The sequence below is a fragment of the Salvia splendens genome, chromosome 11 (genome assembly GCF_004379255.2).
Source record: "Salvia splendens isolate huo1 chromosome 11, SspV2, whole genome shotgun sequence".
NCBI lineage: Eukaryota > Viridiplantae > Streptophyta > Magnoliopsida > Lamiales > Lamiaceae > Salvia > Salvia splendens.
The window spans coordinates 31,514,218-31,540,334 of NC_056042.1; the positions used below are offsets into that span (position 1 = coordinate 31,514,218).

The 26,117-nt window shown below is 40.6% G+C and overlaps 3 protein-coding genes across 3 annotated transcripts; all 3 read right to left on the reverse strand.

Annotated features, from left to right (window-relative positions):
• Nucleotides 1–865: 865 nt before the first annotated feature.
• Nucleotides 866–3,468, reverse strand: LOC121755884 (ferredoxin--nitrite reductase, chloroplastic-like). The gene is made up of 4 exons (XM_042151308.1): nucleotides 2,982–3,468; nucleotides 2,407–2,761; nucleotides 1,926–2,214; nucleotides 866–1,763 (listed from the first exon to the last, which is right to left on the reverse strand). The coding sequence occupies exons 1-4, from the start codon at nucleotides 3,355–3,357 to the stop codon at nucleotides 1,020–1,022; spliced, it is 1,764 nt and encodes a 587-aa protein (XP_042007242.1). The 5' UTR covers nucleotides 3,358–3,468; the 3' UTR covers nucleotides 866–1,019.
• A 3,017-nt stretch (nucleotides 3,469–6,485) lies between these two features.
• LOC121753942 (glycoprotein 3-alpha-L-fucosyltransferase A-like) lies at nucleotides 6,486–10,605 on the reverse strand. The gene is made up of 7 exons (XM_042149240.1): nucleotides 10,021–10,605; nucleotides 9,497–9,657; nucleotides 8,932–9,173; nucleotides 8,300–8,404; nucleotides 7,676–7,832; nucleotides 7,246–7,473; nucleotides 6,486–7,113 (listed from the first exon to the last, which is right to left on the reverse strand). The coding sequence occupies exons 1-7, from the start codon at nucleotides 10,423–10,425 to the stop codon at nucleotides 6,858–6,860; spliced, it is 1,554 nt and encodes a 517-aa protein (XP_042005174.1). The 5' UTR covers nucleotides 10,426–10,605; the 3' UTR covers nucleotides 6,486–6,857.
• A 10,086-nt stretch (nucleotides 10,606–20,691) lies between these two features.
• On the reverse strand, nucleotides 20,692–25,732 carry LOC121753631 (cold-regulated protein 28-like). The gene is made up of 5 exons (XM_042148855.1): nucleotides 25,451–25,732; nucleotides 23,672–23,842; nucleotides 23,358–23,580; nucleotides 21,463–21,572; nucleotides 20,692–21,372 (listed from the first exon to the last, which is right to left on the reverse strand). The coding sequence occupies exons 1-5, from the start codon at nucleotides 25,601–25,603 to the stop codon at nucleotides 21,355–21,357; spliced, it is 675 nt and encodes a 224-aa protein (XP_042004789.1). The 5' UTR covers nucleotides 25,604–25,732; the 3' UTR covers nucleotides 20,692–21,354.
• Between the last annotated feature and the right edge of the window lie 385 nt (nucleotides 25,733–26,117).

Genomic DNA, 26,117 nt, shown 5'->3' on the forward strand with positions numbered 1-26,117 from the left:
TAATTTAGTTTTTATACGTATATGTGGCGGGATCGGGAAGTAAGAAATTTATTCTTTCCAATATAAAAAATTCATTTAGTCTTTGCAAATGTATATCAAGTTATGCTATGGTTTGAAATTAAAAGAAAGAAATAAACAGTCAAATAAAATGTGATTATTGGATAATACAAATTTTCTAACTTGACTTCTCAAAGAAGTTTTAAATTTATATGATTTAAATTATTCATATATTTAATGTGGATATGTTTAATATTCCATATATTTTTTTTCAAATTAATTTTTTATAAATTAAACTATTAAATTTGTATATTAATTTACCTTTTATTTGGATTAATGACTTGCATAGCACTTTCAATAAACATCTTTACTCACACATATTTTCTTTATTTGTATATCTTATTCTAATTAATTCATACTCTATGATCATTAGTCACACATCTTATTTTTGTCATTAATTTTATTATTTTATTTCACTTAAATTATAAATTAAAATTGCATAAATGTTTCATTCACTGGGGAGTAGTAAATTCTTCATTTTGAGTGAGACAAGATAAATACATTTCTGTTTTTTAAAATCTCCATATTTCTTTCAATTCTTATTTTCTATATATTTATTATATTTTAGTTGACTGTATTTGAAACTCTTATGTCCCGTGCATAGCTCGGGTGTTAATACTAGTGTAAACTAAATGATAGTGATGCTCATGGGTCACGAATGACACTTACCTAAGGAATGACACTTACCTAAGGTCCACTAAAGCCCATGTAGCTAAGACAAATTTACAAAAGATAGTTATTACTTATTTATACAGTGACAACAAGAAGCCAAGATAGATACCATCTATTAGAATTCAGTCCCAACAACTTAATCAAATGCAATTTTTTTTCAAATTCACAAAGAAAATCCAACAACCCTAAAGAGGAAATGGTTGTTTTTCCTAGTAATACTATTATTATTATTATTATTATTATTATTATTAATCAGTAAAAATCATACACAATTTGAGATGAATCATCATTCAATCCTCAGTTTCTTCTTCTCTCTCTCTCAGCACAGCACCAAATTTCTGCACCAACAAGTCCACAACCAATGGAACCAACTGATCACAAGGCACAGCTTTCTTGTACACATCCCCCAAATGCGAGTCGCTCCCGATTCGCCCGCCAAGGAACACGTCGGCCCCCTCGACTACCTTCCCGCTCCCGTCCCTCGTCATGCACCCCATGAACCCGATATCGGCCACCTGCACCTGCCCGCACGTGTTGGGGCACCCGGTCCAGTGCATCCTCACCGGCTTCGAGACAGAGACGAGCCTCCCCACCTCCTCCGTCACCTTCAGCGCGCGCGCCTTCGTCTCTATGATAGCCTGGCCGCAGAACTGGTTGCCCGTGCACGCCACCAGTCCCTTCATGAGGATCGGTGGCTCGGGGGAGAACTTCTCGGTGAGGAGGGGCTCCTTGAGCAGGGCCTCCACTTTCGAGTCGGGGATGTTTGGTATTATGATGTTTTGCTCGACCGTGAGCCTCAGCTCGCCCGACCCGTAAGTGTCAGCCAAGCGTGCTAGCTCGTCCATGTCGTCCGCTTGAACGCGGCCTACGGGGATGTGGATGCCCACGAAGCTGTACCCTTCTTGCTTCTGAGGATGCGACCCGAAGTAGTCCCGTCTCTCCCATTGGCTATCGACGAGATCTTCGCGCGACGCCCTCTCCAAATTCGCCTCCGGCATCCTCTTCTCCACTTCCTCCCTGAACTTCTCAATCCCCTGCATCAGTCATCATACAAATTTTTAGTTAAATCTTACTATTAAAAGACCGTATAAAAGGGCAGGGTTATCCACACTTATAAAACTGAGACAGAATCATCACCAAGTCGATGTGAGACGAGATTTAAGACATTTTAACAAACACCAATGAGAATGACTCACAAGTTCATCAATCAGCCACATCATTCTTGTTTTTTGCCTGTTGCCTCTGGTCCCAAGGTCCCTAAAGGTCTCGAGGATCGCCCCACAGACGGGGAGGATGTCATCACCGGGGACCCACGCATCAAGAGGGATCGCCTCAGCACATCTCTTGGGGCTGAAGAACCCTCCAACAAGAAGATTGAACCCGAAACGCCCATCCTTCGTCGCTGGCATGTACGCAAGATCGTTTATGTGCGGATGCTCGTAGAGATCGTGTGATCCTATCACACACACATTCCACTTCCTCGGCCTGCAATCACCATTTCATCAATCACAAGCACCTAAACACACACACATTCCCCTCCAATGGCCTCAAAACAAGCAACTAAACACACACTCACATCCCTCCATTTTGGCCTCAAAACAAGCACCTAAACACACACACACATTCCTCTGTTTTCTACCTAAATTTACAAAACAATAGAAACAGTAAATGACTTACAAGTTGGTGAAAGAGGGATTTCCGCGCGAATTAGCAGTGATGTATTGAGACAGCAGATTATTGTAAGGCCTAGTGTCAACAATCTCATGAGGATCCATCCCAGCAAGAGGGTTCCCGACCGGATTCCTCACGTTATCCATCCCGCTCTGCAGGCTAGTCAGCCCGACTTCGTCGAGCCCCTTCAAGATCTCGGGAACATCGGCCAGCACAACGCCCCGTATCTGCCAATTCTGCCTCGTTGTAACATCAGCACAGCCATCCTTCCCATACTTCCTAATCACACTAGCCAAATACCGCGTTTGATCACTGGTTGTCACCCCATTCGGCAGCTTAAGCCTCATCATGAACCTACCATCTGATGTTTCATCACCAATCATACAAGATCAGATCCCAAAATTAAGCACATTTTTGCAATGATAGTCACAGTTCTTACTAAGTTAACACAACATTGAAGCTCTCAACACACACAAGCACAAATTTTAGGTCGAAAAATTGAATCTTTGAGCAACATTGTGTTAAATTGAGCAAGGAATAGTTGAATCAATGAAAAAGAAAAGTGAAATTGGGAGACTTACAGTGGTGTTTCCTGCGGTGGAAAAGGCCGAGCCATTTGAGTCTGACATCAACGTCGTCTTTGGTGAGCTTGGATTTGTCGAGATCTTCAATGGGGATTTTGGAGAGCTCTTCGATTCCGTTTTCCATGAAGAGTTCCATGGGCTCTTTATCGATCTTGGCCTTCTCTTGAGGGTTTATCCCTTGCCTGAACTTCTCCTTGAGCACAAAGAAGCCGTCTTTCTCCTCCACCCTCGGCTCCAGTCTCTCCGCATCCACCGCCGCCTGCGGCGGAGCCGCCGTCTGTGGCGGGGTGGCGTGGGCCCTCACATTCTTGAATTTGCTGTTGCTAATTGGCAATATTGATGGCGCCAAGAACTTGACATGAAGTGATGACATTTTGGTTTTTCTGCGGCGGCGGAGGTGGCTGAGGTTGGTGGTGGTGGTGGTGGTGGTGGTGATGGAAATGAGGCCATTTGTAGGGTGGGGGGAATGGACTTTAAGAAGAGTGGATGATCAATCAAAAGTGTTTTTTGGTCTCTTCAATATTGCTAAAGGTCATTTCTCTATACTTAGGTGACGGTTTGTGTGTTTTGACGGAAATGGCCTTAGTTAGTTATTTTATGGGGGCGTGGGGCAGGGGTGTTTTGGGAATACTGGATGACTCGGAGAAGGAAAAATAAAGGGTGTTTAATCCTTAATGTAAGCCGTTAATATGGAATTAGGGGTCTTTTCAACTATATTTGGGTTGTTTTGTTACAACGCACATAGTTTATACTCGGACCATGAACTAGGATATGACTGTCTTTATTTTGTAACAAATAATTTGGTGTCTCATATTAATTAGTATATTTAGTTGGTAAATAATGAGTTTGAGTGGCATTTTACTCCTATCGATATTATTTATTCGTTGATTTTCCTACTTCAATCATTTCGAACTTCTACTTAGATGCGCTCGAGTTTTTTTTATGATTATGGATAGATCATCTCATTTCGGCTTCATAGATAGTGTGACAATTGTCTTATGGGTGCCCTTAACCAGTCCACTATAATCATCTTGAATAACTATACCTAATCATTTAGCATATTTTAAAACTGTCATAGTAAGACCCTCTTAATTTTGAAAAATCTATGGTTAAGATATTTTTAAGTTTATCTATAGTATTAAATTTTAATACCATTTGAACGATCACAAGAATATTAAACTCGTGAAGTGGCATAAAGCAAAATCCACAAATTCAAGTGGCAAAATTTGATGATGTGATTCATTAACAATTTAGAAAAACCAACACTCTTGTAAATTGAAATCGTAATCTATCGTAAATTTTTATGTATACTCATTACTGCAGGGTAAATGAGGTATACGTTTTATCCTTGTCATGTGCAGCACAATCAATTATATGCACCGTGCAATAACTCAGAAGAAGATATTTTAAATCATTAAAATAACATTACAATAGAATTATATCATCATTTAAATTACATCACATGCTATCGCTATGTTGATAGAAGGGAACTTGAATTAGGAGTCTTCCATGTTAAGTTTGAATAACTTAATCATAATATTTGGTTTATATTATCCACTTAAATGTTCTTTTCCAATAAGCATCTTTGTGACCAATGGCTCATTTTTATACTAATACTGATAATACTATTTACACAATTACACATATAAACATATCTTATGATATTAATAAATACAAGAAAACCAACAAATTATTTGATAGCTCGGTTGTTATCTTGGTACTACACTAGAGTATTAATTTTCATTGTAAAATATGGATTCATTCGGTTCCTACTATTGCTTATAACTAGAGTTTATGTACATCTTATTAAATTACTCTTTCCCTTAAAAATTTGACCATGACATTTTATCTCGCTTCATCTCCAAAGTAAGATATATTGTATTTCGGGATTATTCATCTCACCCTCACCCTTATAAATAATTTAATCTAAAATAAAATTTATACTATTTGTTTATCTCATATTATCTCTTAGTATTATCATATTTAACATACCGTAGACCACCTATATATATATATATATATATATATATATATATATTAATTAGATGACGGGGAACATGAACAAATAAATAAAAATAGTTCAACCTAAATTGGGAGTCCTTCTCACATACTCCCTCCGTCCCGCACTACTCGCACGTATTTCCTTTTTGGGCGTCCCAAGTTACTTGCACTCTTTCCATTTTTAGTAAAAATTTTCACCTATAGCCGTCATTTTTTACTTTCCTATACACTAATTTCTTAATCTCCGTGCCGAAAAGGAAATGAGCGAGTAGCTCGGGACGGAGGGAGTACAATACAACCTTTTTAGTCAACTGGGGCTCAAGTTGGGTAATGAATGATACTAACATTTATATGAAAAAAATGATGTAAAAGACAAGAGTTGGGATGACCTCATTAAAAAGTGAAAGGTCAACATTATGATCGAGCCGCCTCATTTTGCATATATAGTTTATGAATATTTATAGTGACGATTAAATGCTAAGTGCATATTAGTCAAGTTGCAAACTTCAAAACATGTGGCCGTTGTCCATTTTATACCATACCTATAATTTAGATATTTTAACACATCATATGGTTTATTTACAATATCAAGAAAGTCAAGTGTTACAATTTCTATCAGCGAAATTATAACAAGTATTGGTAATCTAGATGCTCAGGTAGTTGGGTGAGATGCAGAGTATTTTATCCTTGTTATTAGACACTTTCTATATTTATAAATGAAGTTTGTCTATTGGGATCTACGTGTCTAAAGCTAAGATATTTTTTAGAGTTAGTTAATTACATCTGTCTATATATTACTTAAAAATAAAGGTGTCAGAATATAATGCATGTGCACTACAAATGAAATTTATATTTAATTCTCTGCCTTTCTATTTTCTTGGTGTCAGAATATAATGCATGTGCACTACAAATGAAATTTATATTTAATTCTCTGCCTTTCTATTTTCTTCAAAGAAAACTATTAATTCATCAAACGTTATGCCTCTCTCTGAAAGATTCTGTGAAAAGACCATTTCAATAAAAACATGTATTACAAAATTGAATCATAGATCATGGTGTGTCGTAAAAATTACACTATCTTGTTGGACAATAATCAATTTTCTACTGTTAAAATACAAACTTTTAACTTTTTCGAACTCTGACATTAGAGATCAAAGAAACAAAACAAAAGTGTGCGAGTAATTCTAGCACACAAATTCAACCTTTTCGAACTCTTGGTAACTCACTAAAGACCCAAGAAACAAAGCAAAGATGTGTACGAACAAAGCATCCAGCAACAAGTTCTTAGTCCTTAGAGGTTGATCATTTATGTAGATTAATTGATTTAGTGGTGGCTATATTTATAGATTTTAAAATCTAAAACAAGATATAAGCCTTTCATGAATATCTATCATACACAATATATACTCCAGTCCATATACCAAAATGCAGCATTTATATCACATTCATCCGAATCAAACTCCCAAAAAAAAAAGGTTTTGATTTTAGCATGTTCGAACCTTAACAAAACAAAGCAATAACTTTTAAAAATTGACCAAGAATCGGAATCAAGCAAGGAATATTGGGATCTAAACAGATTCCACCATATTAGTTTCCTCAATTTTAACCATTTTCAATGCTTGCCATAGTGAAGATATGTACACCAATTATCAAAACCTCATTTTAAGCCCCAACATCATGTACTAATCCCCATCTTTCGTGCCTCCTCTAAACTCGACCTAAAACTAACGAACATGAAGCCCGGTGGTAAAGAAAAGTGGAGCAACAAATCCTAGAGTCGGCCATCATACAAAAGTTAATAGGGTGAGGAAGAGAAGAGTGTCGGGCAACACCCTACCCGAGACCCCATTCCTGGATTCTCCATGTCAAATCCTATACGAATATCACCTCAAACTTGGCACATTTGTGGCTCTCTATGTGCTCCCTCAAACCCGAATCCCCATTGAGTTTGAAGGTGTATAATCCTTGCCTCTCTGTAAGCCCGACTGGGTATATCTTGTAGACTTTTAGCTCATTCCCGCTTCTTATGCTCTCTGGCCTCTCACTTTTCCAGATAGGAACGTGTTTCAGCGACCTAAACTTTTTCACAATAGCAGAGGATAGGGCTTCGAGGGTCAATTTGTCTGACCTGCATTCAAATATTAGGCATCGGCATCAACGAATCAAGCGGAATGGTAAAATTACCACATTCAGAAAATGCAGCACAAATTTTTTAAAAAAATAACATGAGCAAACTCTCATTGGCGCAAACAATACATACTTTAGGAAAATGGATTCCATCTTAAACCTTCCTCTTTCCCTGACATATATGTGGTATGTAGTTTTTGAGCCACGAGTACACTTGCAGGGGCGGTTTTGAAATTCTGGATGCTTTTCATCTTTCTCTTGGATTTTGGTTGCTAAGTAAATGCATAGTCGACATGATGAGTGTACTGCAGCCATATCAACAAGGGCCTTAAAAGAATCGGATGGCCCCTCGTATTTCCACCTAAACAAGAATAACCAACACAAGAAAAAGGCCTGTCAACATGTCAAGCTATTCAAGGAGTTTAATTAGAAAGCATATAATAGAGGATAAGCAATGAAGCGCATTCAAACTTGAGGAAAAATTACATCAGGATATAAGGAAAAGGAAAAAGAAGTACACAAAAAGGACTCAAAATTGAACATGTTAGGACTAAAATACAGACCTTAATGATTCATTAAAAGCTCTGTCATTGTCAGCAAGGTATTTCATTCTCTTGGCAACAGAATCAACATCTGTGAGCTCCTTGATATGCAGCAAGGAACCAGGACCAGGAGAGAAATCTTGGATATTAGGGGCGCCAATCACCACAGGAATAGTGCCTGTCATGTATGATCAGTTCCCTTGGTCAGAAAGTAGCACCGTGAAGTCCAAAATTGCACCAGTTAATAGTTGAGAAGCCAATTCAATAGAATCTTAGGCACATTCCAGAGCATAAGACTTAAGACCAAGCAAGACAGGACTGTCGTGAAAGAAAGAAGACTGTTCCACGAGTGCTTTTCGAAAATCATAACTTGCTTCAAAAGGCTTAAGCTTAGTGTAAACCGCACATGTATCAGCTTCTCCATTGAGTATCTTTCATGACGCATTAAGCTGTCTTAACTTATGGAATCACGCATAAACATACTGTAAGTGTCATAAGTACATAAATATGTGTGTAAATTATGTGGAGGGGGAGGAGATTATAAGTTGATATTATACATAAGCATTAATGACAGCATAGGCCTCTTTACAAACATAAAATTCATCAAACACAAAAGAGTAAGCACGAAGAAATGTAATACTTTACCCGCAACAAGAGATTGGAAGAACTTTTCAGTAACATAATCCTCCTCATTCGAGTTCTCAAAAGCCAAGCTAAACTTGTAGCGCTTCAATGTTTCCACTTTATCCACTGAAAATGTGAGAAAACAAGGAGTTCATACAAATCCAACTAAGCCTAGCCCAAAGATAGGTGGATATAGAGCATTAACCAACAACAGTACCAACAACCATCCACTTATATCCTTCATCAACATTTTATCTTAATAATTTTGAATCGTTAAATTGTGCTCAAAATAAAAAAGATTGTTACATCTTTTAAAAATGATAGGTTCCAGTTTTGCTTCCCATCAACTGAAACCTGTAATCACAGGAAATGTTTCCCGAAAAGCTGACTTACAGAGCTACAACAAAAATTGAGTAGCATCAAAGGGAATAAGAAAAGCATCTATCACAACAAATTGAGTTCATATATTGATATACCAATCAATATATTTACATTCATTTATAGATTGGAGTTATGATATCTTCCGAAGGAAACTTAGTTTCTATATGAAAAATTGATTTCTTTTGTTGATGTGTATAGAAATAATAAAACTTGGTGCCTTAAAAACAGTAAATTATAATTTCATATAGGTTTGAAATAAGGTGAGGTATCACCTTTTCCATCACGATTCCGATGGCAACCTCCATAAGAATCAATTTTAATGTTTGCTTGCTCAAGTCCAACCAATGCTTGCAGCCGAAAGTTCTTAGCACCACAGTTAGAAATGAAAGCAGCAGCTATAGCACTTCCAGTTTTGGGTTGAACTGGAGCCATCATATCGTATTCAGCCCAAGAAAAATATCCCACAGGCACATCTGATGAAAGACTGGTTGTCATTACAATGTCATACCCCCGACTGTAACATAAAAAAAAACACACACCACAATCATATTAGTCAAGGAAGTACAAAATATGGATGCTGATTTAGTTGAAGACATCCAGAAACCATATATGAAGAAAACAAGAACCAAATGAACAACCATGTGTCAATAACTATACAGAAAATTATAAATGAGGCAACAAAATTGACTGGTTTTTTGTGCATAAAAGTGTATACAGAAGAGCTTGATTTATGCCAACAAAAAAAGAAAATCTAATGTCTGAAAATCCATGGAAATGGCTGTTGACAGGGAAAGAATGGAATAAGAGGCAAAAGCAACCACTTTTGTGCTTACCCACCGTCGTGCCATGTCAATATTATTCTCAGCATAATAGGAGGCTGCTTCCATTGACCTAAGCACGGCTGCAGTTCCAGATGACTGAGGAAGTCCAATTCCAGCATCGGGTTTCTTATTCGCGTCATACCCAAACTTACATCCAACACTGCAGGTCTTAAACTCCTACACATCGTACAATCCCAAGTCACAAAACACAAATTGTTGCACTAGAATCTCTAAATCTACATAAAGCTACTGAAATACACACAAGATAGAGAATCACAGATTTCCACTTTGAAATGCTCATAGCTAGTTCCCATTGTTATCATAATCTGAGAATCCAGATAATCAAGGGCACTGTATTTATGATCTCATACCAAAGCAGGTGAAATTGATAATCTCAAAACATTTCGCAATTCAACTTTGATCCTTACCATAAATGATCAACAAACATAATGGCACAAAAATCACACAACACTTACCCACTCAATACAATTATCGAATACAACAGTTCCCACCAAAAAAAAGAAAAAGAATAACTATTACCTCATCAGCCCCAATTACCAAAATTGGGTCTTTAACGAAATCCCTAGAATAAGGCACATAGTCCTTCTTCTCCAACCAAGCTTCGCAGCCATCGACAAGCTCCGAGACTGGGTCGCGATCGGACTCGGCGTATTCGAGAGTCCGGGATGATGAGGAAGACGTGGTTTGGGTGAAGTGGTAGAAGGAGTCGGCCCAGGAGTTGACTATGTCGACGTTCTTGACCATATCGAGACGGCCCAGAAACGCAATCTCCCCTATCACCACCAGACCCACCAAAATGGGGAGAAAATTCGACCATTTCCTCTTGTTTAAAGATGCAGATGATGATGAATACGACGTTGATGGGATGTCTAGATCGGGTAATTCTTCGGCCTTGGGATGCTGTCTGAAGCTAGCAGCAGCCATTAACTTGAATCGTGAAGAAATGGGGAAAAAATGGATCGTTGACGAGAAAATGGTGTTTGAAGAGAGAATGGTGATTCAATATTTCGATTTTGAGGCGTCCATGGAACTGTGGAAGGTGTTGGTGGACTTGCCCTGATCGGTTTTCTCAATTTTTGAGAGTATTTATTTCTGGGATTTTATTTTTATTTTCTCAGCATAGACGAACAGAAGTTTTGAAAGCATTAAGAGCATCCACAGTAGAAATATCTCAGTCATATCTCAGCCATAGCCTAGTCACAAACTCCTTCTATCATATCATCAAGACAAGTAACTGGACAAGCAATAGCACAACCATAGCCTAGCCACAATAAACCAAATTATAAAAATAAATAATTAACAATCACACAAAATACGGAATAAAATGTACGACACAAATACGGGAACACTCAATAATAATATTAAAATTTTAAAAATTATATTAATTAAAAAAAGTACATTAATTAAAAAAAATTACATAAATCTAAAAAAAAACTCCTCCACACACGAGCCCCCCACCTCCGCCTCACTCCTCGCCGCCGCCGTCGTTGTCGCCGCTATCCGGGACCCCCAAATCTGCGGCATCTGAGCCCGCGTCTAAGCCCCCCACCTGTGCCGCGGCGGTGGTTAAATCGGCCCGCATACTCACGAGCATTGCGTGGAGAAAACTCTTCTCCTTGGGGTCAGTTGCCGCCCTCCATTCAGCTAAGATCTTGTACATCTGAGCTCGCGTTTGTTGACGCGCGAAGAAGGCGAGCTCAGCTGTCGACCCGCCAACAGGGGGGATGCCGATTGGGCCTCCTGAAGGCCTGGCGAGCCCGTTGCGCCCGCCTTTGACCAACCGGGCGAGTGCGGCGAGCAAACACGGGAAGGGACGGGAACTCCTGTGCATCCTCGGGGAGGTCGTGGGAACCGCCGCTGCTGCCGCCGCTGTAATCACCAGTATAATTCAGGCGCTGATTCTTCGGCCAGTCAGCGTCGACACCTGCCCGAAACTTCTCGGAGTCTATCAGCACCTCATAGCAGTTCCAGTAGGTGAACTCCTTGTAAAGCCCGGCACGGGGAAGGCTTTCTCCGCCATCCTCCTGCAGTCCTCGCCAGTTTGGCCACTGGACTGCATACGGAGGGCGTTGGTGTACAAGCCCGAAAATCGGGAGACCCCAGCCCTGATTCGGTCCCACCCCTTCCGGCACTCCTCCCCGCTGCGTGGCCGCCCCTCCGGGTAAAATGCCTTGTAGGCTGCTGCTATTTTAGCCCACAAGTTGGCGATCCTCTGATTATTCGGAGCGAGGGGATCATCGCAAACACTCACCCACGCCTTGGACAGCGCGACGTTCTCCTCGTCCGTCCACTTCCTCTGTGCCAGGCTGTCGTCACCAGCCAGCTGCGATGACTCGCCGACCACCCTTTTCCCCTTCTTCTTCTTTGGCGCACCCCGAGATCTATCCCCAACTCCTCTAGGGAGAAAGTCTTAATCCCAGTGAACTGCGTCTCCGCTGCGGTCGATGTGTGCGAAGAAGTAGTAACAAAATCAAAACTGGAGCGATAGACGTTGTCCCCCCCCCCCCCCCGGCGTCCCCTGCATCCCCGGGTACCCCGACATCATCTGCATCCCGGGTGCCCACCCCGGCATTATCTGCATCCCGAGTTGCATCCCCGGTACCCCCTGCCCACCCGGCATCGCCGGCCCCCCCGGCATCCCCTGCCATCCCGGCATACCACCCCCGGATGCTATCCCGGGCATCATCTGCTGCCAAAGGTACATGTTGTAGTACCCGCCCATCGGACCCCATCCACCTCCCACTGGTACCGTGGGAGTTTGAGACCCGCTCGTCCCTGGAGTAAGCTCGTTGTTGTGCTCCATTTCGCTGATTTGCTCTTGTACAGAAATTAAGATAGAGAGAATACTCGTTAAAACAAGTGGTGCAAATGAAAATGACGTGCAAATCGCATATATATAGTGTTTCGAAAATTAAATAAATAAATAAATCCGCTGGCCGATCGCTCGCCGATCAGGAGCCTGCAATGGCGGCCAGCCGATCGGCTAGCGCTCGGGAATCGGCGTGCGCTCGCCGTTTTTCTCGCCGATTTGGCGCTCGCCGGCTGCAATGGTTCAGCGAGCGGACCAGCGAGCGACATGGATAAGCTAGCCGACGGGCTCGCTGCCATTGTGGATGCTCTAATGGTGAAGCTATTGATATAAATGACATGAACTCAAATTTTCATTCGGGTCTAAAATTATTCAAAAGAAGTAACGAAAATATAAAAGAAGAAACTTTTGATATTAGTATATGAATTTAAACTCAAATTTTGATTTGTGTATAAAATGATTCCAAATAAATTTTTATCTAAGTTTTCCCCAAGCAAAGAGAAGTTTTTATTGCAAAAATCGGAGAAGTTTGTTGTTTTATTACTAGTATTCTTTTTTTTTATTACTAGTATTCTTATCCAACTAGTAGCGCTCTAAAAATTTAAAAAATATATACTAGTCGAATTTATTTTTAATCAAACTTATTGTCAACAAATTAGTCTACCAGGTTTACTATAACATCTAAAATCCTTTTACAAAGAGAAGTTTGAACTTTGAAGTTCGGAATAAGTGAGCGAAATACTTTGACATATTAGTATCAAATTATATTTGACATAAAAGTAGTACTCCCGAGTGACACTTTGAATAAAGAAAATCGTGGCTTAGTAGAAAAGGATGCGCTTCGAACTTTCAGGAAAACCTAGGGATCCATGCGAGGATGAGTGGCCGCCGTCCACCGAAGAAACTCGAGCAACCAAGAAGGTTAAACATAGGGAAGAAGCACCGCTCTCTGACTATCGAGATAGACTCATAAGTGTGGAAGTTACTATGGAGGAGATAGCAACTGGAGATGGGGTGAAGGTAGTGCCCGGTGATATTGTGATTGATAGAACATGGCCAATTCCGGCAGTGACTTTGCCAAGGCCCAGATTATGCAATTCTCAGTCGTAGTGAATCTTTTGGGGAGATCGATTGGATACAAGTCATTGTGCCTAAATTTGAGTCAATTGTGGAACATGAATGCAGCAAAAGTAGTGGATATGGGTTGTGGTTATTTTCTGGTACAGTTTGCAGCGGAATTGTTACGGAGGTCCCAACCGTGGATGATAGTGGAGAAACGAAAGAGACAGATGCGCCGAAACAGTGAAAACAATATTAAGGAAAATATTATGCCGACTGGAGGGCGATTCAATGTTCTCCAGGATGCAAATTTAGTGCATCAGAATGATAGAGATGCGAGCTTGGCATTGGTGCCTATGCCGCTGGCAACTTGTGATACTAATGTTGGGCAAGGACCATGGACATTTACGAAAAACAAAGGGAAACTAGTGACAAACGGAGCTAACAAGTCAGAGCAAGTGAGAGGAAAAAGTTTGAAAAATTCTAAGGGTGTCCACTATACTGCGGACACGCCCAATAACCACGCCCCAGTTTTTGTCTATAGCCCCAATTTTGTTGTCCATAGCCCCAAAATTCTATTTCCGCTACTATAGTGGGCACCTCCAATAGCCCCCAAATTTTATAATCAATTTTCATTTTTAAATATTTTTTAGTTTCAATCAAGTGTAATTTAAATAATCGCAGTGTAAATAACTAGAATACGAGGTAATTAGGGCCGAATATTCGTTGTATTGCAAACCGGTAAAATTATACAACGAATAATTAAAATAAAATACAACTACAAAACTCCGCCACCGTCTACTCGGTGTCGGAGTCGGAGTCGGCTTCCTCGTCTTCCTCTTCTCCTCCTCCTCCTCTCTCGCTGCTGCCGGCCGCGGTATCCCCAGGCGCATTATCAACCAACCCCAGTCGACTCTCAATCCGAGTGATGAGCCTCTTGTAGACGTTCCTGACGTACGGGTCAGTTTCCCCTGCGTATTTGCTGCATACGTCTTACAGTTGTTGCATCAACTGCACGTCTATGGTATTGAACAAAACCTCGTGGGGTTGCACCGTGGGCTGTGGGATTTGGGCGGATTGGTGGATGGGCGATCCGGACGCGCCCGCCGATAGGCGGGAGCCACTTCTACCCCCTCTGGCACTGCGGATAGTGGCATGTTGTCCCATGGGCCGTCATCGCCTAGTGTGAGTATCGGCTGGCTCTTCGACTTGCTCGTCGGACTGCTCGAACTCGTGCGAGCTGTTTCCACTGTTGTAGTCACCGGCAAGGTTGTGCCTTGTGCGCTTTGGCCCAGGAGCTGTTCTCACCTCGTTCGCCACGATCGACCTGAATTTCGGACAATCCGCGAGGACAAGATACTCTTCCCACAAGGTGAACTTCGGCCAGCCCTCCGTGTGGTATTAGCCCTCAGACAGGTTCTTAACATCTGCTGCGTTGCGGCCACTCTCAGCGTGGCGAAGGTTGTTCTCGTATATGGACGCGAATCGCTTGGTCGCATGGAAAATCCTACCCCACTTTTTCCGGAGTTGTTCTGGGTCGCACCTCTCGGCACCGGCGGGTTTGAACTCCTCGTATGCAAACATGACGCGCCTCCAAAAGCTCCCCTCGGTCTGATCTGTGCCCACCACGGGATCTGAAGTGATAGCATCCCAAGCCTTCGCCACGGCAATGCTCTCGTCTTTGGTGTATGGCTTGCCCCGGTTGGACCCAGAACCAGAGCCACCGCTACCGCCAGTGCCACTGCCCTCGCCACTCGGAATGCCGGCCCCGCTGCCCGTGCGCCCACCGACGTGGGCGGTGCCATGACTGCCTCCTCCGCCCCGACTGCCGCTACCTCCTCGGGTCGGAAGGGGCGTTTCCACCCGTGCTGCCGGCGTATCTGGGATGCCAGAACTGAGCAGACCCATCATAGTATCAAACGCGTCTTGATCTGCCTCGGTGAACGGAGATTGGCTGCCTTGGAAAGGGGAACCCGGACGCGGCTGGTGAAGCGTGTCTAGGTTGGGTCTGTAATCTCCAAATGAGGAACGACTCAGATTTCGCTGTAAAGGTGGCGGAGTTGGAGAAGACCTCCACGACTGAGATGGAGGAAGGGGTGGACTCGATGCCCACGGTGGGGGAGATTGATTCCAAGTCCAACGCTGGGACGGAGGCGCATATCCGCCAAAGCCCGACGACTGAGAAGCATATTTGCCAAAACCCGATGGCTGCGAAGGATAGCCCGAGGGGTTTGATGGATTGCTGCCATATCCCGATTCCTGAGAGTTGGGTGATTCGTCGTCTCCTCGGTGCATTTTTTAGAGAGTGGTTGTGTAGATAGTGAGTGGATGGATTTTGTGAAAATGGTGAAAAATAGGTGGTGGGGAGTGGTATTTATAGAGGAAAAAAACAAATAAAATTAAAATCACGCCGCAATAGCCGCGGCGGATAATCACACTATAGTCGTCGCGCCTATAGGCGCGGCTATGTCCCCCCCCCCCCCTCGCGTCCTCGCTTCGCTGCCGGCGATCGCCCGTCCGCCCACCCCGCCCACGTCCGCCGCGTCCGCCCACGGGGTGGACAACTCCCTCACTATAATTCGCCCGCCTACCGCCCCAACCCGCGGCTATAGCCGCGGGCGTCCCATAGTGGACACTCTAAGCATGTGAAGTCTACTATTGGGGATTTCATTGAGTATAAGCAGAGGCAACAAAATGAAGAATTAGTTACAAAGCAGCCCTCAATGCTAGACCCGAGAAGCCACATAGTTATGCGTGGCGACATGTGTGGTTCAAAGAACAGTGGACAAGGCTCCACCAGAGCACCTGAAGCAGATAGACCGGACCCTGATGTTGAGCAACGTTTGACACAAGCTTTTGGTAGGCCTCCAGATTGAGAGGCGAGAGAATTCGATGAGAATGATGTGATGAGTTAGAGGAGAATGGGAGGCCAATAGAGGGGTTCGTGGATGAGACGGAAGGTGGGTATTTTATTGATGAGCGTGATGAACGATGTTCTATGGACACACTAGAGTGGGTTTAAAGTACTTGTGTTTATTGAATTTGTATATAATTTATGATGATTTTGTCATGGAATTGCCAGGGGGCGAAGAGCGCTCTCTTTATAAGATCTTTACAGACTTTGATTCAGTTGTACAGACCACATATTATAGTGCTACTTGAACCTCATATTAGTGGGAAGAATGCAGACATCAGTATTAGGAGGATTGGTTACCCGAACTCCCACGGGATGGAGGCTAATGGGTTCTCTGGAGGTATTTGGTTGCTATGGGATGGCTTTTCGCATGGTGAGGTTCTTGACACGAAAAATCAATTCATTCACTGTCGGGTCTGGGACGAAAGAGATATGAATTTCAGGTTCACTGCAGTCTATGGACACCCTTCTCCTAGTCGGCGTGACATACTCTAGCAACAATTAGCAGATATTCAAGCTGCGAGTGAGCTGCCATGGGTTCTCTTGGGAGACTTTAACTCTATTGCTCGTGGCTCAGAGAGAGTGGGTGGCTCAGCGAATTGAAGGGGGTTAGCCAACAATTTTTTAAGTGGCTTACGACGTCGGGGCTGATTGATCTTGGGTTTTTGGGCCCAAGCTTTACGTGGAGAAAAGGTACTCTACATGAAAGGTTGGACATAGGCATTTGTAGCTCTGAGTGACGGCTTGCCTATCCAGAAGCATCGGTCTCGCATCTTGTAAGATACCAATCTGATCATAGACCTCTACTTTTAAATCTTTGTAGTTTCTCGCCCTCTATGGTGGCTAGACCGTTTCGATTTATCAGAGCTTGGATGTCTCATGAGAAGCATAATGATTTCGTCATAGATAATTGGGGTAAGGGGCATGATTTCATGGATTCTCTCAATTCTTTCACAGAAAAATTACAGAAGTGGAATAAGGAGGTGTTTGGCAATATTTTTCGCCAAAAACAAAAAATATTGGCTCGTATTGCAGGTATTCAGAGATTACTTGAGCATAGAGGTGTCCCAAGCCTTAATGCTCTTGAGATAGAGTTAAAAGATGAGCTGGACAAAATCTAGTTGATAGAAGAATCCTTGTGGCATCAAAAATCACGCAATGAATGGGTGCATCTTGGAGACCGAAATACATCCTTTTTTCATCTACAAACTATCAGACGTCGAAAACGCAACAGGATAGAGATGCTTCAGAATGGAGAAGGTGAATGGGTTCAAGACCAAGGTCAGCTTAAGTCAATGGTTGTGACCTTCTATGATGACTTATATAGTGAAGACAATCTACACCGACCTTTATATGGACATCGCAGTTTGATTCCCTTAATCAGTCTGTTGCAGGCAGAGGAGATACCAATGTTGTGTACAAGTTGGTCACGAAAACTATAGCTACCAGATTGAAGAAGCTTATGCTTGTTATTGTCGGACCCACACAATCGAGCTTTGTGACTGGGAGACATATAACAGACAATATCGTGATTGCACAAGAGGCAATTCATTCTATGCGATCTATGAAGGGAAATCATGGAGTGATAGCTTTAAAGGTCGACTTGGAAAAAGTGTATGACCGAGTAAGTTGGGCTTTTTTGTATGATACTCTGAATGAAGCTGGTCTATCGGAAGCTCTCATTGATGTGATTATGACTTGTGTTTCAACAAGCACTATGCAAATTATGTGGAATGGAGATATGACAGATTCCTTCACACCATCTCGAGGTTTAAGGCAAGTTTGCCCGCTCTCTCCTTACCTTTTTGTTCTTTGTATAGAACGACTTGCCCATGGAATTACAAAATCAGTTGAAGCAGGAGACTGGAAACCTTTCAAAAAATTTGTAAGAATGACCCTCTCCTATCTCATTTATTTTTTGCCGATGATCTATTATTATTTGGGAAAGCTGATGTAGTCATTGCTGAGAATATTGCACATGTACTGGACGAGTTTTGCACAAGCTCAGGTATGAAAGTTAGTACTACAAAGACTACTATGTCCTTCTCCAAAAATGTGAAAAATGCAACTCGGAGAAACTTGAAAGAGTTGTTGGGAGTGCGTGAAGTGGAGAGCTTGGGTAAATACCTAGGAGTCCCCTTATTGCATAGGAGGGTGAATAAGAATACATATGCTTACATTGTTGATAAAATGAAGATAAAAATAGCGAATTGGACAGCCGGTAGAATGTCATTAGTAGGGAGGGTCACCTTAGCTCAATCAGTGTTGAGTACAATGCCCATTTATGCTATGCAGACAGCAAAAATCCTGCACATGTGATGATATGGAGAAAGTGATCTGAGGTTTTGTGTGGGGTAAAACTGAAGATAAAAATCGTATGTGCATGGTGGCATAGGATGCAGTGGCCTGCCCAAGAGAAGAAGGCGGGTTAGGATTGAGGAATCTTCATTTGGTGAATAATGCTTTTGGTATGAAGGTTTGCTGGGAGATGTTCAACAACACAAACTCTTTATGGGGAAGCATTCTTTGTTTTAAGTATAAATTTGACCCTCGTTCAGGTTTGACCCTATAGCTCCCAGTGTATGTACTCCCCTTTGGCATTTAATATGTAACACTTGGCATGATATGTGGAGAAATGTTAGTGGGATACTTGGCCTGATATGTGGAGAAATGTTAGTGGGCAATAGGATCAGGCAAAAAAGTCATGTGTTGGATTCATTATTGGGTGTCGAACATGAGGAGCTCTCTCTCAGAAGTGGCAGTGAGTGTCATACCAGATCATTTAATGTACAAAACAGTGGATTTTTTTGTTGATAGCTCAGGCTGGGCCAGCGTGAGATATGTTTGAGCGATTTATTCCAGCCGAGGTAGCTAGTATTATTGTTGCTACCGCACCTTCAAGCGCAATGGAAGAAGATGATGTAGCTTTTTGGGGACCTTCGTCGACAGGAGACTTCACAGTCAAAACCGCATATGATAGCCTTGCGAGAGTGCATGAATCAGTAAGTTACTTACCGTGGGCGAGAATTTGGAATTAGTATGGGCCACAACGAATTAAGACTTTCTTTTGGCTTCTCTTGAAAAATGGTGTGCTAGTTAATGAAGAAAGGAGGGGGAGGCATATAGCAACCAATGATGTCTACGGTATGTGTGGTCTGTATACGTAGAGCCGCCTCCATATGCTTCGTGATTCTTTGGATGCGAGAAGAACTTGGGAAGGTTTACTTCAGTTTTGTGATCTTGAGGGCTTCTTTGATCCTTCCCTCCACCTAAATGACTGGATGATTCGCAACATCAGCTCTAAACTTCAAACCGGAAGTGAGGTGAAATGGAGCACCATTTTTGGAGTGGGGTGTTGGAATGTTTGGAAGAAAAGGCGTGCATTCGTTTTGAATAATGAAAGATTGAGCTCCGAAGCCGTTATTTCACAAACTATAATTATGACAAAGAATGTGGAGGATGCGAGAATGGTTGTTGTAGTGGGTGAGCATTTGCCGAGACAACCAGTAACAGTCTTCTGGCAACCACCGTTGTCGACTATGTTGAAGCTGAACACAGATGCTTCCTTAGAGAAAGGGATCCGTCGTGCATATGGGGAGGACTTTTCCGTGATGTTTCAGGACAGTGGAGACAAGGGTTTGTCGCAAACATCGGAGTATGTTCTATTCTTTACGCTGAAATTTGGTGCATTTTTCATGGTTTAGAAATTGCAAAAGCGCAGGGAATAAGAATGTTGGAGGTAGAGAGCGACAATCTTGTAGCTGTCGCTATGATTATTGGGAAATTTGAGGTAAATGTCAGCTGTCGTGCGATAGTAGGAAGGACTGGTAGCTTATTGCTAGATTTTGATTCGGCATCACTGAGACCTGTGCATCGTGAAGGAAATTTTGCTGCAGATTTCTTGTCACACCATCCATGCATGCAACTTCGAGAGAGGAGTGCATGTTCTTGAACAGCCGCCTACAAGTCATGCTATTTGGTTATTACATGATAAGTTAGGAATTTCTTATGATCGGTATTATGTAGTCTGGTTCGGGCGTTGCTCGCTTTCATTACCAAAAAAAAATATTTTTAACTCTCAATTATTTGTGTACTATGAGTCTATGACAATTATTTTGTGGAAGAATTGATTAACCACTCGGCAATTTCCATGATATAGTACGAAATGGCCAAATAATTCAGAGGTAAGACAGCAAAAAGTCGATCCTTTTTATATCTATAGACTTGACTTTAGATGCAAGAATTCTCAAGTACAATAAAGAAGAATATTAAACCATCAACCACTGCAATTCAGCTTTACGGGAAAAAAAAAGTGATGACTAAAACCAACATATGATGCCTCTAGGAATAATCCAATCAATATAGGACATTGATATGCGCATTAAGTCAGATTCACACAAAAGCAAGATTAGTTGAACCTGCATATTCTTTACGGCTCTAGCAATTAAAATACAGACAACAATCATTCATACAACAAAAAATGTATACCAATATTACTAAAAAAAATTAAAGGGTGTACCAAACAGCAATATATAGATATTTCTGGAGTGAGCGAACAAAGCTCACAAAATCGAAAGCAGGAGACAGATGTTCGCCTAGACATCTACAGACCATTTACATCCCCGGCCACACAACCTACAATCCATAGGAGGAAGAAAGTAGATTTTCTTTAAACAGGCAACTATATAAATCAAAATACATCTCTGCATCTTATCTACAGGTCAAGCAAATGAGTTTATGCAGGCATGATAAAGCTTCTGTTTCTAGGAATCTACTACGACAAAACGTTGTGGTTCTTAATTTTAGGATATCGAAATTTCATGGGATCACATCCTTCACTGATCCTTCACATGGACTCAACTTATATGTTACCTCGATTTGGAAATGCTAGGGGAAACTTTAAATCCTGCACCTCATTAATCTTCACCATCCTCTTTTAATGGTAATAATGTCTACAGGGCCTCCCATGTGAAAATGCATTTCAAGTTGGAGAATAAACACGGCTATCAAAATTTCAAGACAGTTTCACAGCGAGCAATAATTTGATTTGTTCATCATCTGCTGGAGGGCATCACTTTGAAGGGACAATCTGCAATACCGGGAACCAGGATTGAGAAGATAACCAATAGTTTCTATTCATAAATGGACTTGCAAAGGAAAATTCAACTCTACACATTACTTGATCCTGATGTGATCCATCCTCGAAAACTATCTTCAACCTTTTTGCTTGGGACTCGGAATTTAGTGTATTTTGACTGTCTTCATCCAAAAAATTTTGACCCATCTCCTCTGTTAAAAAAGTCAAAAACCTAACAATGTCAAAAAAAGTGATGATATAATAAAGAAAAAGGATGATCTAGACATACTGATATGAACTCTTTCCATCTATTGCTAGCATTTACTCACTCGCATCTCAACATGCAGGCACATAAACAGCAAACAATTAACTGGAGGGGAGGTTGAACACCGGATCTTATTTTAAGGAGGATCAAATATGATTTTTGTATTAAACTTCTGAAATTGTTTTTGATCAAGAATCAAAACCTAAGAATGTTAGAAAATAGGAAGCAAGTGCATTTTTGTGCTAATCTATTCTCTCTGTTTTAACCATCTTAGCAACTCAATAAAATAAGAAGTGAAAAAAAAACATGCTGCCATTATCATTCCTTATAGAGCAGAAACATTTACATGTAGATGCATGAAGCACAAGTTCAACTCCAAAGATTTACCCAAAGTACAAAACATAAGATGCAACTTTTAACCGTTTCAGCGCAGCAGGTAACTCTCCCTTCTCTTTTTTCCGAACACGGAACAACTACAAGTAAAAATTTTGGAATCTACACATGGTTTATTTAAAGCATAGAAAGCAATTACAGACAATGTGATCAGACAATATTAAGTTGTAAATAGAATAACTATCACCCGTTCAATTAAAGTTCCAAAAAAGGCAACACAATTTTAAGAACTTGTTATGCCTAGAGCCTAATAGCATGAACATTGTAAAACAGTCAAATGGCCCTTTCTCTACTCTAACCGTGAGGGAACAAATAAAAGTCAAAATCTTTAGAATCTAGTGCGTGTAGTTAAGTCAAAGCATAGACAGCAAATGCTAAAATGCCATTATCATGCAACATATCACTGACCCTTAGTGCTTGTTTGGTAGCCTAGATAAGGCCAAGATATATGAGTTATATGGGTTATTTGGTTGTTTGGTAGATAAAATAAGGTCATGTTAGGCCATCAAAGCCCATCTCAGCCCGCTGAGGCCCGAAGTGAATTAGTTCAAAAAGGTGGATTATTTAACATCCCAAAAGAGTGAGATGGCATATCCTTATCTTAAAGCCCATCTTGATTAATTATCTTGTGTTAATTTAACATGTCTACCAAACATGCACCAAATGTGTTAACATTCACAAGAAAAATCGGAGATTGTATATGAAATAACTAGCACTCATTCCATTAAACATTTCAAAGATAGAGCTACAGCATTTTCGCAACCTGCAATTTCTAAACCCTGATAGCAAAAAATGGTAAAAGGCCAATACATCATTTCTCTAATGTGTTCTGGTAAAAGCTATATCACGTACGCTTTAAATCATTTTCCGCACCAAACAAATAACTAGTACTTACCAATTGTACATGAGGGTCAGGGGATTCTGTTATAGTAGAGTTAATACTTGAGAAATTTGGTCACCTTTTTCAGAATTTCGCAAAATCTATTTTCGAGAAAGTTCATCTGTTACACCATACACATCACCAACAAATTCAAAAAAGGAAAGAAGGGAGAAGAAACACCTAAGAATATTCTTTTGAGTAATTTACTTTTGTATGCTTAAGTAGATCCATAAACAGGTAAAAACAAAAACCTAACTCACAAGTAGAGTATAAAATCTGCCTTTTTTCCATGTATATGATTTCTATCATCAATTACACTTGTCATATGCACACAAAAGGAAAATAATACTAACAAATAACGGAACACATGCATAACAACCAGAGCAAACTCGTCGAAAATTTAAAAGTTCAACTCAACAAAGAAAAGGTAAAGTTATGGCAATGATAGTTTCGGATTACCTCTATTTGAGTCAATTATGTCCTGTGAACATGTTTGTGTGCCATGTGATATCATCCCTTCCCCTTGTTTCCTTGTCATAATAAGCTTCACGGATGTGGGCACTTTACTCAGTGATGGATGGTAATGCACCTCTCCATGCTTCGAATGGTGAGTACTGATGTGAGTAGGCCCACCCGCTGCATGCTTACTCTTTTGCCAACATCTATTACGTGAAACACCATACTGGCATAAGAAAAAAGTAACAAATATATTTAGCTTTGTACAGTTAACCCAGCCCCGGGATTATAAGTGAACAGCATTAAGTTTCATGAACCTGATCAGAAGCATTGGTCAAATGCTTCCGAGATATATTTATGTCCCTCAAGTTGTGCCCTGAGCATCGTGCAAGCACAGATTTTGATTGGTACAGCTGTTCAACAAATGACATTTCCAAATGATACAGATAGGAATTGTGTTTCTCATTTGTCCATGTTGTGCTTTCATCCTGCAGTCAGGGAAATCGAGAGGCCAATGTAAGCACGTGTACGGGCTCAAACGAACACCAGCTGTGACCATATTACATACTAATTAAAAAACCTTTTCAAACACCAGCTGTGTCCTATCACATGCTAATAATACTGAAACTTTTACAACAGAATATTTTGTAAAAAATAGATAAGAGATGGGAGTAATATAAATGTACATGTCATAAGGGAGCCCTTTTGATATTTATAGATTTGGAAAATCGTTAACCCCTTACACAGAATGGATACTAAAATGTGTTCTCATCAATTCTTCGACAGAATTATAAATAATTTCCATAAGAATCCACATCTAGAAGTCCTAAGCAAGCAATTTTTTTTATTCTAAAGTGTAGATAATGACTAATCAGCATCTAATTTCCCTTAGTCAGAATAGAATACAGAAAATATTCAAACAATTAGACCTCGTGGCCATCGACATATTAGAGAGAGAGGAGTATTACCGCTGCAGAATAAGGATATAAGACGAAAGATGTATTGACGGCTAACTATAAAATAACATTGTAGTTCGATTGATGAATCACTAATTCACAAAAATTCACAAAAAATAGTAACACTATGCCAACACAGACAGACAAAACATGTGCATTCATGCAAAAATCTGATACCATCACTCTCCTACACAAAACAAACTGAGAATACAATTAAAGCTTCAAGGCTTGGTTTTTAAATTCAAAGAGGAATAAGATGATAATATTCCTAGAACTTCAGTGGGGCAGAGCTGAGTTATACCAAAATCCATATGTATCAACGGATTATCAATATCATTCTTTTATTGCAAATTTAAAATTTATAATAGTTCAGTTTCAGAAGATGAAGGAAAGTTTTATAAGGGAAGGCAGAGATAACTCAAAGAGTAAACCATACTTTACCAGTTGATTGTTGTTTCAACCCATTACTATTTGATAGTACTATAAATTAGGCCATTTTGTATATCTCATTTTGTCCAACTGGCCATTCTCCAACAACCTATCTATGCAGTTCTTTTAAGCATATCCAATTAGTCTTCAAAAAATCCTCATTACTTAAATGGTATTGCAATGCATCCAAAATTACACCCATATTCCACGTAGAGCCTTGCCCTTGCTAACACCTTCACTTAACTTAAAGTCTTAAATTACATAATTAAACAAAAATGTTCCTTCGGTCAGTAATGGATTTCAGATCTTCCTTGTTTTATTAATTTGATACAACAGACCTTGTTCTCGAAGGAATGAACTCAGCCTTTGTTTCAAATGCCTTTCGTTAATACATTATCATCTTAAGCTTCCAATCTGTTATAATATCAATATATCATAATCACCAAGAATGGATATTGTTTCCTTTCCCTTTAAAAAATAAATTCCACCAATGAGCTTGCCTCGTAAACAAAAATCTAAAAAAATCACGGATGATTAACGAGTAACAGCCTAACTTATGCAACATTTACCTAACAAACTACTGAGCTCAGGATCTCCTGCAATTAAACCTCAGACACAGTGCATCAAACAGCCTTAGCATCGAGAGAGAGATAGCCATCGCACTATCAATCGGAGAGTTACCAAAATCGAGAGGAGAGAAAGAAGAGTTACCGGCGTCACATTCCTCGAATGGCGAACGGGATCCTCGCAATTCTCAACGGTCAAGGACGATGCATCCGATTTCGAGCGGCGGTGGCAAACTCTATCGAGCGCCGGCGGCGGCGGAGGCCGATGCTGAGTCTCCGAGTCAAAATCTCCTTCCATTAGCAGATTGTGGTGATCAAACAGAAGAAAAATATCTGGAAAATAAAAGGAAAATGGAAACCCTTGGCCAAATTTGGAAGAGAGAGAGGCGGTGTGAGAGAAAGTGAAGCTCTTCTACATGGAAACGCTTTTTTCACACGTGTCAATCGTAGCAGTTGAGTGCCACGTCAGACCGAGGATGATAAATATCTGCAACAACCAACGCCAGCGGCCAGCCAGATATTTTCTTGTACTTTGTCTTCACTTGCCAATTTCCTTTTCTTTTTTTAATTCCAGGTGTGTCAAAAATTATGAGATTTAGATACGTAGGAATTAAATAAAAATAATTTATATTATTTATAGTCAGATTTACAATTGTTAAACAAATTTCAATATGTTATTGACATCACTGTTACTTTTGATCTAATATCATTTTTTTAAATAGTCATCGAAATCTCATTTATATATAGTACCTTTTAATAGTGCAAATCAGAACCAGATATTTTTAAAATACTACAAATACTTAATGATAGAA